This window comes from Cydia strobilella, chromosome 7, assembly GCF_947568885.1.
Source record: "Cydia strobilella chromosome 7, ilCydStro3.1, whole genome shotgun sequence".
Lineage (NCBI taxonomy): Eukaryota > Metazoa > Arthropoda > Insecta > Lepidoptera > Tortricidae > Cydia > Cydia strobilella.
The window spans coordinates 16,203,148-16,217,320 of record NC_086047.1 but is presented as its reverse complement, the minus strand read 5'-3'; the positions used below and the strand labels follow the sequence as shown (position 1 = coordinate 16,217,320).

The window sequence follows — 14,173 nt, the reverse complement described above, 5'->3', positions numbered from 1 at the left end:
AGTTTTACGACCATTCAGTGCAAATTACTTATATTTCATCAACTATATATTTCCCCATCGATATCATTAATCTCCAGGCCGCTCTGTCTTGGGCCCAGTGCATGCTAGCCTGCAGTGTGGCATGCACTGGGCCCAAGACAGAGCGGCCTGGAGAGCACTGGTGAAGAGTGTCCACACTCGTCACGTCCATCAGCCATGAGGTCACGACAAAGAAGAAGAGATCATTAATCTCCTCGGTAAGTTTTGTAAGTAATTGGTTTATTTTACCCTCATAAGAAAATCAATCGATAATTTGTAAGTAAGCGCTATAATGATAATGCTACATCTAGGACAGCCGTTCTCAATTAAATACTCGTGCACCGTATATTATTAGTAATAATATATTACTGATAGATACGTTCATTTAACGAGTGGCATGTCAATGAAAAGATAGTCACTGATTACACTTAATCATGTGATAATTTCGGCGCATGATTCAAAATACAATGCTACTTAGTGATAAATAGGGCGCGTGGATCGAAACACTGGTTAATGTAATCAATAACCAATTATCAATGTCGGATATAAAATAATAATAATAAAAAATAACATGGCTGATCCCAGTGCTCAGGAATGTGAACCTTTAAAGGCTGGAAAGCAAGTAAAAACGCATGATAATGGTTACAAACGTATAAGTAATTTCTTCAAAGTATTCAAATACATTACAGTTGAACCAACTGGTGCCATCTTTCTTTGTGCCTGTGTCTTTGTGGCGACTTGCTCTCAAACACTTCAGTTGGAGAAAACCTGTCGAGTAAACCTAAAACTTGGAGATGAAATATGTACTTCACTCAGAAATCAAGACTCGGCTAACAACAGTATGTATGAGAAGCAAGTACAGCAATACGTAGCTCGGAGACTGGCGTGGAAAAGTATTATCCAGTCTGTATTACCATGTCTTACGCTTGTGTTCATCGGTGCATGGAGTGACAAAACTGGAAGAAGAATCATTATAATAGCAGTGCCTATGATAGGAGAGATTTTACACTGCATAAGTAACATCGTAAACGTTTTCTTTTTCTACGAACTGCCTGTGGAAGTCCAAATTTTTTCAGACGTCATTTTAGTGGGCTTGGCCGGAGGCTGGGCCACTTTATTTCTAGGCCTATTTTGTTACATAGGAGACATCACTACGGAAGAGAACAGAACTCATCGCTTGGGATTTGTGCAGTTTTTCACGTTTATCGGCATGCCTTTAGGCTTGGGATTTTCCGGAGTTGTTTTGAAGAGATTTGGGTATTATGCAGTGTACAGCATTGCATTGATTATGCATATATGTAATATGGTCTATGTTACATTCAAACTCAAGGATCCAGAACGAACACATGAACAAAAAAAGGTAAGTGAATATGTACCTACAAGTACTGTCTAATAATAACAAGTACTCTATACGAACATATTAAACATGTATCTCTATATCTAACATTTATACGAAGATATTGAAAATAAATAAATGGCATTGACAAACTAATACTTAAAACTATACTTCAGAAATTTATAAACCGCGGTTATTGTTATAATTACCTAAATAAGAAACTCGTCGAGACTACGATTCAATTTCGGTGACAGTGGATTCCACGTTTCATCTTTATAAGTTCGCCAGTTCTGTCAGGTGTCAGCCGGGCTATATATGTCAATATACGCAATAGGTAAGAGTATCTGATTTGAGCACGACACGGTCATATTCGACGACAACCAGAACCTCAGCGTAATTATTGTCCGACACTTCTAAGTTACTAATCACCTGAGCCGCTTCACCGTCCAAATAAGAGTTCAAATAGTGAAATTTGTGAATCGGCTTGACACTGTCGGAACTGTGAATGAGTGACACACAAACTGCGACTTAAAATACGAACCATCTAAACTAGCGATATTAATCACAGGCAAACGAAAATTATACCGTTGCATGTATTGGCATGTACTGTCGTTTAGCAGGCAACCGATGGGGTCTAAAACCCAAAATTGCCTTGTGGCTGTACACAGCTATAGTGAGGCCGATAGTGTCTTACGCCTCCGTAGCATGGTACAGGAAAACGACGCAGAAGGCAACAGTGACGAGGCTTGGCAGCCTGCAAAGAACTGCCTGTGTCATCGTCACTGGAGCCATGTCATCCTCCCCGACGGCAGCCCTAGAGGCCATACTAAATCTACCGCCCCTTCACCTGCATCTGGAATTGGAGGCGAGATCTAGTATGCTTAGAATAGCGGGCGCGAGGAGAGGTAATTGGTTATCGCAAACTCTGAGACTGTTTAAGGAATCAGTGTACGATATTCCTGTTCTTGGGATGCCGTCCGACACTATGGCACCCAAATTTTGTCCACTCAAACTCTACTCAGTGGAACTCCCCAAAAGGGAGGACTGGTCAAACAGTCAAATTAAGTGGAAAGAAGGAAGCCTGAGGTGGTACACTGATGGCTCCAAATCCGGATCTGAAGTAGGCTGCGGAGTATATGGTGAAGCGCCCAGGAAAAGCATCAGCTTAAACCTAGGGCGTTTTTACTCTATATTCCAGGCAGGGTATACGCCATTATTGAATGTGCGTCAATCAATCTGCAAAGCAACTACGGCAACCATACTATCTATATCCATTCGGATAGCCAGGCGGCACTCTTAGCCCTAACCTCTGATGTCACCACATCGAGGCTGGTTGTGAACTGCAGGCAATTATTGAACAACCTTGGAGCCAGGAACAAGGTTGTTCTACGTTGGGTCCCGGGGCATGCGGGTATCGTTGGAAACGAAAAGGCCGACGACCTCGCGCGAGCAGGGGCTAAGGGGAAGAACTACAGTCCTGAGCCGTTTTGTGGGATTCCCAGAAGCCTAACGCGGCTCACCCTAAAGACCTACTGTCACTACAAAACCATTCAACTCTGGAGGGAAAAACCAGGTTTGAACCATTCCAAAGCGCTTATCAAGGCCTTCAGCAAAAAGGCGTCTTCGAGCGCCTTGGCGCTGCCTAGGAACCAACTGCGCAACTTGGTTAGGGTGCTTACCGGGCACTGCGGCCTGAATAAGCACATGCACACTATGGGGAAACGTGACATGGGGCGGTGCAGACTCTATGGAGGCAGAGGAGACGCCCCTACACATCCTCACAGAGTGCACCTGCCTAATGCGCACTCGTGACTTGATCCTTGGTGGACATATATTGCGCCCGGAGGAGTTAAAGTCTCTCGAAACCAAAAAAATCCTGCAGCTGTTTGAAGTTGCAGGTTTGGATCGAGAGTTGTAGTAGGTGGCGATCACAATAGACCAGAGATGGTCGCAGTGATACATAGGCTCTGGAGCCTTACATAGCCCCTAGAAAAAGAAGAAAAAGAAGAAGATTGTCATGACCACAGTTACTTTGAACTTCAGACTTTACGCTGGCGAAATCAGATCTTTCGGCTATCTTATCAATATTTTTTTGAGCCGTGGCAATACTTACTTACTTACTTACTCCTCTGGCGCAGCGACCCAAAGTGTGTCTTGGCCTCCAACACGACAGTTCGCCACTGGTCCTGTCCTGTGCAGTTTTTTTTTTTAATACCACGTCGGTGGCAATCAAGCATACGGCCCGCCTGATGGTAAGCAGTTGTAGCCTATGGACGCCTGCAACACCGGAGATATTACACGCGCGTTGCCGATCCTTTAAAAACCTGTACACTCCTTTTTTGAAGAACCCCATACTGTAGCCCCTCGGGAAAACCTCGGCAGGGAGCTCATTCCACAGCCGAAGCGTACGAGGGAGGCAATTCCTCTTAAACCGCACAGTACGCGACCATTTAGGTGCTAGGGTGTGAGGATGAACACCCTGCCGATGGCGAGCGGTGCGGTGATAGAAAGCGGCCGTTGGCATCATGTCAAACAATTCTTCAGAGCACAGCCCATTGTACAAGCGGTAGAACACGCATAAGGAGGCGAAGTCTCTCCTTAGACTTAAAGGTTCAATACCGCTTGTGAGTTTGGGATCGTCGACGATTCGTACAGCGCGCCTTTGGACTGAGTCGAAGGGTCCAAGCTGGCATCCAGGTGCTCCTGCCCAAAGGTAACAGCAGTACTCCATATGGGGTCTGACTTGCGATTTATATAGCAGCAGTCTTTGCCCCGGAGTAAAGTATCGCCGTGCTTTATTGAGCACACCGAGTTTTTTGGATGCCAGATCAGCCTTCCCTTCCAAGTGGCTACAGAATTGGATGTCGACACCGAGGATCCCAATACTCCCTGACATGGTAAGGGCCGTACCTTCGAACTGTGGGACCACAGTAAATGGGGTTTTCTTAGCGGTAAACGCGCAAACTTGTGTCTTGGTGGGGTTGAATCGCACTAAATTGTCCCGGCCCCACACCGAAACTCTGGATAGAGTGCCCTCAATATCCGACACAAGCTTTTCACGACTCTCCAGCACCACAGAAGGCAATCCTTAAGATGGTAACTTCGACAGGAGACCCCGATGCCAGACCCGATCGAACGCCTTCGCTATATCTAGGCTAACTGCCAATGCCTCACCTTGACTCTCAATGGCCCAGCGGTGAGTGAGATACACTAGAAGATCACCAGTCGAGCGACCGTGGCGAAAACCAAACTGACGGTCGCTGATCAGGTCGTGTTCTTCTAGGAATCTCAGGAGCTTTGCGTTGATTATACGCTCTATGATCTTAGAGAGAAGGGAGGTAATAGCGATAGGCCTGTAATTCGATGGATCCGATCTATCACCCTTTTTAGGCACAGGGTGCACAAGGGCCGTCTTCCACGAAGATGGAACATGCCGTTTGTTGCTAGAGAGTGTGAAAAGACGCGCCAACACGGAACATAACTCAGGAGCACACTGCTTAAGCACAAGTGCTGGAATGCCGTCTGGCCGAATATCCCTCTGCGTGAATGAGATTGGCCTGAGTCTCTCTGGAGTGTTTTTGAAGAGATATGGTTATTATGCAGTATACTTCACTTCAATAACCATGCATATTTTAAATACAATATATTTTATTTACAAAATTAAAGATCCAAATCGAACAAAAGAACAGAAAAAGGTATGTAAACTAAGACGTTACTTCATTCTTATAATGGATGCCTTTCGAAGTAGTTTTAAAAGCTTTACTAGGTAAAGATACAATTGCACGAGCTGACTTTTAAAATTCAATAAAATTATATCATAAAATAACATTAAATTAAATCAGTGCTAAAGTCGTGGAACTACGAGGAATCAGAAGAAATTCTGAAACCTTCCCAAGAGATTCCTTACACTACGTATTGATAGGATTAATTCTTCGTTCCTTTTCGAGTTCTTCTATTCACTTTTTTATAACGCTCGAACACAATTAAATCCAAACAAACTTTTACATTACGTTACACTTTTGGAATTCACACAGACACATTTCACTCCCTCCTTACAACAAGCTTACACTACACACATACAAGTTCACACTCCTCTTTTTTTCCTATCCTTATGCTTAATATACATAAATATAATATTGGTAACTCGTGATGACCTTGACCACCGCGATACAGCTTAGGCCATGCCTAGTGCGGGGTTCACTGCAATGTGCCTCTGTGAAATTGTGTTTATTGTTAAAAAAAAAATTAAATTTGATTCTTAATGAAATTAGATTCGTTCAGTCTCTGAACGTTTACTTTCGATATTTTTTTAATGTTTATGCAAAAATTATAATTATAGACAACATAAATTAGTATTTTTCTACAGTTTTACAGTTTAAGATGCTATTAAAATTATTTACGACCAAAGTGCATCTTATAACAATTATTACAGTTAGCCCTAAGACAGCTGGGACACTTCTTAATAATCATAGTCATAATAAAATAAAAAGCCGTTTTATTTCTGATTTATGAAATTGATATGAATATGGAATATGGGTACATATGATAGTAAAAATAATTTAAATGTCATAATTTTTACATGAACTAAATAAAATAAAAAATTGGATTCATAACACTAAGTATATTTCTACGAAGCAAGAACCCCTTCCGGGTTGAATATCTCCTCCAGAGAGAGCCAGATAGATCTATCTTGTACTGTTAGAGTCCACTTTGGGCCAGCAATTTTAGCAATGTCGTACGACTATCGCATGTAATGTTAGGTCTTCCTTCTTTGCGTTTGCCGAACAGTGTAATTTGTTGTAACTATCTACTCCTAGATTTCTTTATTTTTACTGCTACCAGTAAGTGCCGTAAAATGTACCTACTTTGCTCCCCACTGAGACAATTATAATATTTGTGCTCTAACAATTTTTAGTTATGAAAATTATATCACAACGTCGTTTAATTTACGGTATTTTTTTACGGTACATTTTTATACCAAATATACCTGAAATCGTTTCGGTTGTCAAGTCTTTGACCTTGTCGCAGATAAAAAGCAGAGCTGTATTTTTTGTGGACACTACTTTAACTTAAACAAACTGGTTTCAGCACGATGGACGAGGTTTCTTCTACTTCCTTCGGCTCTTCTTCGACTTCACGAACATCAAGGAGACGGTGCGCGTTGTGTTTAAGAACGGACCGAACAATCGACGCATGCGCATCTGCATCCTGCTGGGCACTGTGAGCATCCTGTTTGGACCTATGTATGGTGAGTCTAGGATATTTTGATTGGCGATACTTGTCCTTAATCTGTTAAAATTTTCCATGACCAAGACAGCCCGAGGCGTCTCCGTTCCAGCTTGGACAAAAAAGCTTTCGGAGGTTCTGCCACCTGCAACTGCCCATTTTAAGAATTAAATGCTGCTTCCTACAGTTCACGCAAAAGTTAAACATGGCATTATACTTCGCAGTCATGCACGATCCCTATGTCCTCCTGTTCCTCCCTGTGTACATGTCCCATTTTTGATCTAATTCTCGTGAAATTTTATATTGAATTTTTTTGTCAATTCAAGTTGAAAGTTTTAAAAATTGCAGAGCCATGGGGGCTCGTGACTCGTGAAGTCTTTAGCTCACAAAGCCACTAGTTTTGATATGTACTCGTACTTATTTGTCGCTTAACTACGACCACAGTCGAAAACCTATTTACAAGTTGTCGTTTAATCGTGACTAAAATAACTTGATTTGCATTCTAGCGATCCTGACTAAAAGATGCGAAACCACACACATTAAATGAAATGGAAAAAAAACGTGAACATAAAAATTTTATGTTCACGTTTTGGTCCCGCGGTACCATTTTATTTAAAACGTGCTTTTTGTTCATTCCAGGTGAAATAGCCGTACTGTACATGTCAACGAGATACCGATTCGGTTGGGATGAGCTACAGTTCAGCATCTACCAGACATACAACTTTGTCACTCACACCATTGGTAAGTTAAACGTTGCTATTACTCGGGAAACTGTTGCATACACAGCTTTTTTTGTGTTATAGTCGAGTGCCAGGTGCCAGGTCGATTAACGAAAACTGACACGGATTTTAACCATATAATCTACTTATTATCCTGACGGCCCGTCCAGACTGTACATATCTACCTGACAGTCCGTGGTCTTCTTTAATCATTAAATTTCATCATCATCATTATTTTCGTCATTATTCGTCAACCTGACAGCCTTCAGTACCAGTCAGTCTTCTTTCTAAAACCATCTAATTACAAGAATGTAAATGTATTTGATCAAACCGCCTCCCCGTGTAAAGGAACACCAGAAACAAACTCACGGCGTAGATGCTTAAAAATACACGTACATAAAATAAAAAAAGAGCATAGGTAATAATTAATAATTATGGAGTCCAAACTCCTTTAGTCGATAATTTGCCTATTCATCGAACGTTGTAAAATGACAATGCAAAATGATAATCTACTACGAATAATAATCATTCTCACGTGTTTGAATATACATATATCACATTATCAGTACACAAGAACGCTTTATATTTCCACTTTATTATAAAGTGGAAATAAAAAAACGTTCTTTTTCATTAGATTTTGCTTGCAATTTTTCATAAATTACAATCTTTTATTTAGTTTCACCTGTCCCGTTGTCTGTGCGTCTGTAATCAAAACTTGTAAGTTAAATTTGACCCACTTCCCGGTTTCCGATTGAGCTGAAATTTTGCATACATATGTAAATTGGGTGACAATGTAATATTATGGTACCATCGAGCTGATTTGATGATGGAGACAGGAGGTGGCCATAGGAACTCTGTGATAAAACAACGCAACCTAATTGGTTTTGGGGTTTATAGAATTATCTCGATGAGTATTAGTTGCCATAGCTTGTGGTACCAAAAACTTTTTAACTAGGTTATGCTAGTGTTAGGGGTAGAGTATAATAAACATGTGTCACCAATCCAACAATTATTACAGGTACGGTGTTCTCTCTCGTCGTATTCAGCAAGATATTGAAATGGCACGATTCGATGCTGGGCATCATTTCTACGACTAGCAAGCTCTTTGGCTCCTTTATATACTGCTTTGCGCCTACGCCAACGATATTCTACATCGGTTAGTAAATTATTATTCATTATATCATATTTTAATTCACAAGGCCTCTGCGATGCAAAATACCACTTATGCTACTTCTGATCCACGACGCAAAACAGCCTTAACCGCAATGGAACACATTGAATTGTTTAAGCGTGGTAGGGCAGGCTCTTCAAAGTGCTTGTCAAATGGAACGGTTGATAGTCATAATGGTCTTCTGTGATGTTTTGGTAATTAAAAACGTTAGGAACCCACTGAATTCTTTAAATTCTTAGTAGGTAGGTATCTAGAACTACGTTTACTAACTTTAGGCTTCAAGCATTTCCTCTAATAGCATAAACAAGAAATTATACAAATACTTTTAATCTCCATACTGGCTGGTGACTTATGATTGATGGTAGATGTCTTAATTATTATGTTTGCATTTTAGTTTTGTGAATATGAAAACGCAGTGTCGTATAGAAATGAAAAGTCTATAATATCTTTGTAATTCATGCATCTGGTAATAAGTGTGTTAATTGAAGAAGTAGGTATACCTAGACGTTTTTTTATAATTACTAGTGGCGGAGCGTCCTTCGAATTCGATTTCCACCAGCTTGCCTAGTTTTCAGATACAGCATTTTTCTTACATCTCCACAAGAAAAATGTCAAATTATATCCGGCTTGCCTTCGTTTATTATTGACGCATCACCACTGATATTTACATAAGAATTAGGTATTCAATTAAATTGTGTGCTTTCACTATCTCACCAACCACATATCCATCTTTATTTACCTAATTTTTTCACACGTGCCAAGTCACGTTATATTTATTTATAAATCATTTTAGTTTATTTTATGTAGTCGGCTATTTTAAGGTCTCCAGCAGGGCTATGATGGTCGATTTTATAAATGATATGGTTATATAAATGATAATATAACTAACATTTTATCCAGTTTTTTTTATTTGACGTCGACAGCGATAGTCGTTAAACGATTTACTGCATAATATGGTCGTTGGATAATATGTCATTTGTCTACATTTCTGACTTAAACTTAGTTAATAAGTGGATGTTAAATGATAGGAATTACACTTGTCTAGATGTATACCGTTTTATAGCATTCATACCGCTTTGTCCACTTTGACAGCGCTAGACGGTAAATGGCAACGTTTGTTGGATAATTAGATATATTGTTTATTTAAATATGAATATTATATAGTCGACTTTTGACGGCTAGACTTTGATTGTTTTATCGTAGTTCATTGGGTGATGATAAGCTTAATCGAACGCTGCAACGGTGAGAAAAATACTTATTTCTTCAGTTTGTTATCAGAAACTATGTTTTTCTGTGATATACAGACAGACGAGAGTTACTAGCTAAGCTGTAATATTTATATGCATTTATCATTGTCAATAGGTATTTATTGAATTTATTGCACTTATACCTTATCCTCGCGACTTTATACTGAATTGAATCACTTATCAGATAATCGTTATTTCACGCATTAAACGATTAATGATGTGGTGGCAAATCCATCATAGCTTGTTTACCATTGATCCGTACACCTATACTTATATAAATATGTACCTTTATTTTTGTGGAGGAGTTGTGAACGCATAAGTAGAAATGACCCATCCGATGCCGACCTTCTCTCTTTGGATAATGGTGAATGGCTAAATATCCAAAAATGATCCTGTTTTATGCCTAATATTAAATTCCCGTTTTGAACAATTAAATCACAATCGGCTCTAACATTTACAATCGGCTCTATCGCGAATTTATTTTGTTACCTTTATTTACCGACGTTTCGACACAGGTTCACTGGTCGTGGACGCGCCTAACTGACGTCTCAGCAAAATGTCAAAACAAAGATTTGTGTGACTACCCCACGAAAAGTGTGTGAAAAAGTGTCGAAACGTCAGAAAATAAAGGTAACAAAATAAATTCGCGATAGTCCTGATTGTAAATGTGAGAGTATGTGTTCAAATTTTAATTTTCTTGATTATATTAGACTTGTACGTGCTCCGAATGTGACAGCCAATGTAGATGGCGCTATAAAGCTCCGTACATTATGTATTTTTCTACTAACTACGTCGCTGTGACGTTTATTTATTTAAATATAAACATTGTAGCTTTAAAGGTTGAACACGCCAAAAATGGGGCACACATTTTTGGTTATATATTTTTTTCATGGATGGTATTTTTTTTTCTATACTTAAATTCTAATCGCTATAACATGAGGAATTAATGATACCATAATAGTAGTAGTAGTTCATTCTATAATTTGTTTTAATGACCCCTCAGTCGTGCCGTATAAAGCAGAAAAATCGCCATCGAAAAATGCAAAAAAATGCACTAATTTATTATATGCACTTATATTAAATTGTGTAAAGTTAGATGATAAGCTTTCAAGGACGCCCTATTAATAAAAAAATGTCAAGTGTTTTATAAATGGTTTTATTTCACAGCTCCTTTGGTGGAAATATTAAATGGAACGTCTCTTCTAGCGGTGAGATCCATCATGTCAAAACTGGTGGCTCCTGATGAATTGGGTGAGTATTGAGTAATAACTAAAAATTTGAGTAGTGTGGGGTTCTTAGCTCATTGTAACGTTCCTACCTGTTCTGTCTTTAGTTTTTTATTAAGCTTTTTAAAATTTTGTACGAACAGTGTAAAACAATATGAGGTCGAAAAAAGCCGTCAATTGCGCTGCTAATATAGCTAAGATTCTGTCAATCTGTCGCCACGGAGTGAAATAATAGGGATGTTGAATATTTTTATAACTGTTTTAATTTTATAGATAGACACGTAATTATTGCAAAAAAAATTGCATTGCGAGGGCAATGCTCAAGATTCTCCTTTCCGATTGCTTGAGTTGAGCATCAATTGGCACGAGGAGTTAAACAACGACTCTGCCTTCTAATAAATCAAATAACTATTCAGGTTTTCCTTGGATATAAGTGTTCGATAAATTAGCCTGGTTTTTAAAATGCCGAACCTTTTTTACAGGTAAAGTAAACTCAATATTTGGGCTAACTGAGAACCTGATGCCTTTGATCTACGTACCGCTATACACCACCGTGTACACTCACACCATGGAGATATTGCCGGGCGCTGTGTTCCTCATGGGTGCTTGCATGTCCATACCAGCGATCGCTGTCTTCTTGTGAGTATCGTTCCAAAATAGTACATTATGATACAAGTGTGCTACACACGAGGTCATTACACACGAGGCGATATTGTGCGCGAAGCGAGGACAACCACTGTAAAGTAGTGACTTACTTAGTATTGATTCGGTAAGTGACCTAAGATCAGGCTGCAGTCAGAAAGCTATTAAATATAAGGTTATCTAGATAATTTTCCCGCCATCTCCATGCTCGTTTTAGTTGGTGATTGTCTGGCCAGCTTCCTGTTAGCTATAGTTTTTGCGAAAATCGCCAGGGCAGAGGATTTTTTTTTGTATGAAAACTTGCAACTTTTAATGCATTATTAGTGGTGGTAATTTCTATAACAGTTGCAAATTTTAGCTAACTACGTCAACGGTCTGAGAAAAAGCATTTAACCGATTTGCAAGACCGAAGTGATCCCATAAGTGTTCCGTTAACAAAGTTTTGTACGGAACACTACAAAAGTTTTGTTTATTCATTAATATAATTTACGAGAGAATGTTATATATAAATTATGCTTTGCGAGATAAAACTTCTGAACTTCTAAAACCGCTTTTATAAAATATTACTCGACCAATTAAGAAGGCTCCATTTCTATACATGTTATTAGCAATTGGTTACCTTGTTAACTCAGTCGGATTATCATACATTACACACGTGCTATAATATAATGAAAAAGCACGCGTGTTGAATATAGCCTAAAAGCGGCAGATTATGAGCCCAAAAGCGGTTCGATAACTTAAACGTTACGAGCAAGTGTGTTGAAAATATATTTACATGACCTTATATTGTCCGTGTATTAGAGGCGTATATATTTTTGGAATGTTGGCTTGTAAATGTGTTTGTGAACTCGACTGTAGTACCTATTTCAAAACTTTTTTTTTCAGCTGGCTATTATATGAACACAGAAAAGGAGTGCGTCGGACAAAAAAAGAAGAAAATGGGGTTACAAAGCCTCTTAACGGGGCCGTGGAAATCCCTTTAAATATAGTTAATACTGAAACTAGTTAGCTAAGTGCCATATAGAATAATATTGTTGGATTATTATTTGAATGAAAGACGTAGGTACTTAAGTTTTGAAACGAATAAATAGTAATAATAAAATATATAACCGCCCGAGATATATACGTCCGTGGCGGGGTGGCCTAGGGGTTCATGGCGTTAGCCGCGATAGCTAAAGACGCCGGTTCGAATCCAGCCTTCACCACTGGAGGGCTTCGTCACTTTTTCTTTAATATATGACATCCATTACAGTTTTTAATAAAATATATTTTATTTTTTATCATATAGCTGTCTACTGAGTACCTACTGAATACTGAATATTCGCAATTATAACCAGTGTAGAGACCTAACATAAAAAGACAATAGTAGGTTTTATGTAAATAAATTAATAAGTTTGGATGTAACTATTTACGTTAGTTTAACCTTTTCGACGCCGTGTCAAACATAAAAGCAGTCATCCAGACGCCACGTAGGACTCGCCATTTCTTCGTGCTCTCATACTGTTGACTGCGCACCAGACATCAGCTACTGACTGCGATATGTTTGCGTGGCGGTGGACGGCTGTGTGCAGTGAAAGTCTGAGGTTTTGTGAGAGGATTGATGATAGGTGTTCAACTGTTCAACTGTAATAATTTAGTCTTATCAAAGAGGATATAATAAGATACAGCGGTACTGTCATAGTAAATTTTGTAACCACTGTAAATTCACTGCAATCTATCGACATACTTTAAAACTAAAAATGAAGATTTATAAAAATACGTTCAAATGTATTTAAATATGGATAAATGATTTTTTTTATTTGCATTAATTATTTTTATATGATTTTGACCCATGTTCTTCAACGGATATGCGTTAAAATGATAAATAACAAACGAAACCGTCAACGCCCTCTATACGAGAGAAGGCCAAAACTAGTGGCGCCTTCTGATAGAGAATCAAATTTTCGTGATTTTCGAGGCACGTTTTTTCCTTAGACTTGTATCCATCTATTACGGAGTTATATCTATCTTTGGTCTTATAAATGTATCATAATACTAGTTGTAATTTAAATGTAACTAACTTTCCAGGCGCATTAGTTTTACACTGTAATGTCATGTAAACATGTTAAAATAAATAAATAAATTGTTTAAAAATTCAATGTGAAATTATTTATTGATGGGTACTCTGTAGTACGTTATTTTTAGGGTTCCGTACCCAAAGGGTAAAAACGGGACCCTATTACTAAGACTCCGCTGTCCGTCTGTCCGTCCGTCCGTCCGTCTGTCCGTCTGTCCGTCTGTCCGTCTGTCTGTCACCAGGCTGTATCTCATGAACCGTGATAGCTAGACAGTTGAAATTTTCACAGATGATGTATTCCTGTTGCCGCTATAACAACAAATAGTAAAAACAGAATAATATAAATATTTAAATGGAGCTCCCATACAACCAACGTGATTTTTTTGCTGTTTTTTCCGTAACGGTACGGAACGCTTCGTGCGCGAGTCCGACTCGTACTTGGCCGGTTTTTTGTTTATTATTACTTATAGAGAGTTGGCGTTATCACGTCAGTGCCTTTATTGCCTTTTTATTATCACGGAAAAAAGGTAAT

General features: G+C 38.9%; 1 protein-coding gene across 2 annotated transcripts; it reads left to right on the top strand.

Moving 5' to 3' along the window:
• The first annotated feature begins 398 nt into the window (after positions 1-398).
• Positions 399-12,956, top strand: LOC134742652 (lysosomal proton-coupled steroid conjugate and bile acid symporter SLC46A3-like). 2 transcript variants are annotated; one of them, XM_063675834.1, is made up of 7 exons: positions 399-1,378; positions 6,443-6,602; positions 7,220-7,321; positions 8,318-8,455; positions 10,885-10,968; positions 11,426-11,582; positions 12,471-12,956. In XM_063675834.1, exons 1-7 carry the CDS (start codon positions 590-592, stop codon positions 12,592-12,594), a joined length of 1,554 nt encoding a protein of 517 aa, XP_063531904.1. In that variant the 5' UTR covers positions 399-589; the 3' UTR covers positions 12,595-12,956. The 2 variants fall into 2 exon arrangements, with proteins under 2 accessions (XP_063531904.1, XP_063531905.1); XM_063675835.1 differs by lacking the exon at positions 399-1,378 and adding an exon at positions 4,912-5,049 and having other exon boundaries at positions 12,471-12,943.
• The last annotated feature ends 1,217 nt before the right edge of the window (positions 12,957-14,173 follow it).

Bases quoted from the DNA above. Each gene is read 5' to 3' on its own strand.
- LOC134742652 (XM_063675834.1), top strand. From the start codon at position 590: ATGGCTGATCCCAGTGCTCAGGAATGTGAACCTTTAAAGGCTGGAAAG. The intron at 7,322-8,317 runs GTAAGTTAAACG...CAATTATTACAG, and splicing joins CTTTGTCACTCACACCATTG to GTACGGTGTTCTCTCTCGTC. The intron at 8,456-10,884 runs GTTAGTAAATTA...TTTATTTCACAG, and splicing joins GCCAACGATATTCTACATCG to CTCCTTTGGTGGAAATATTA.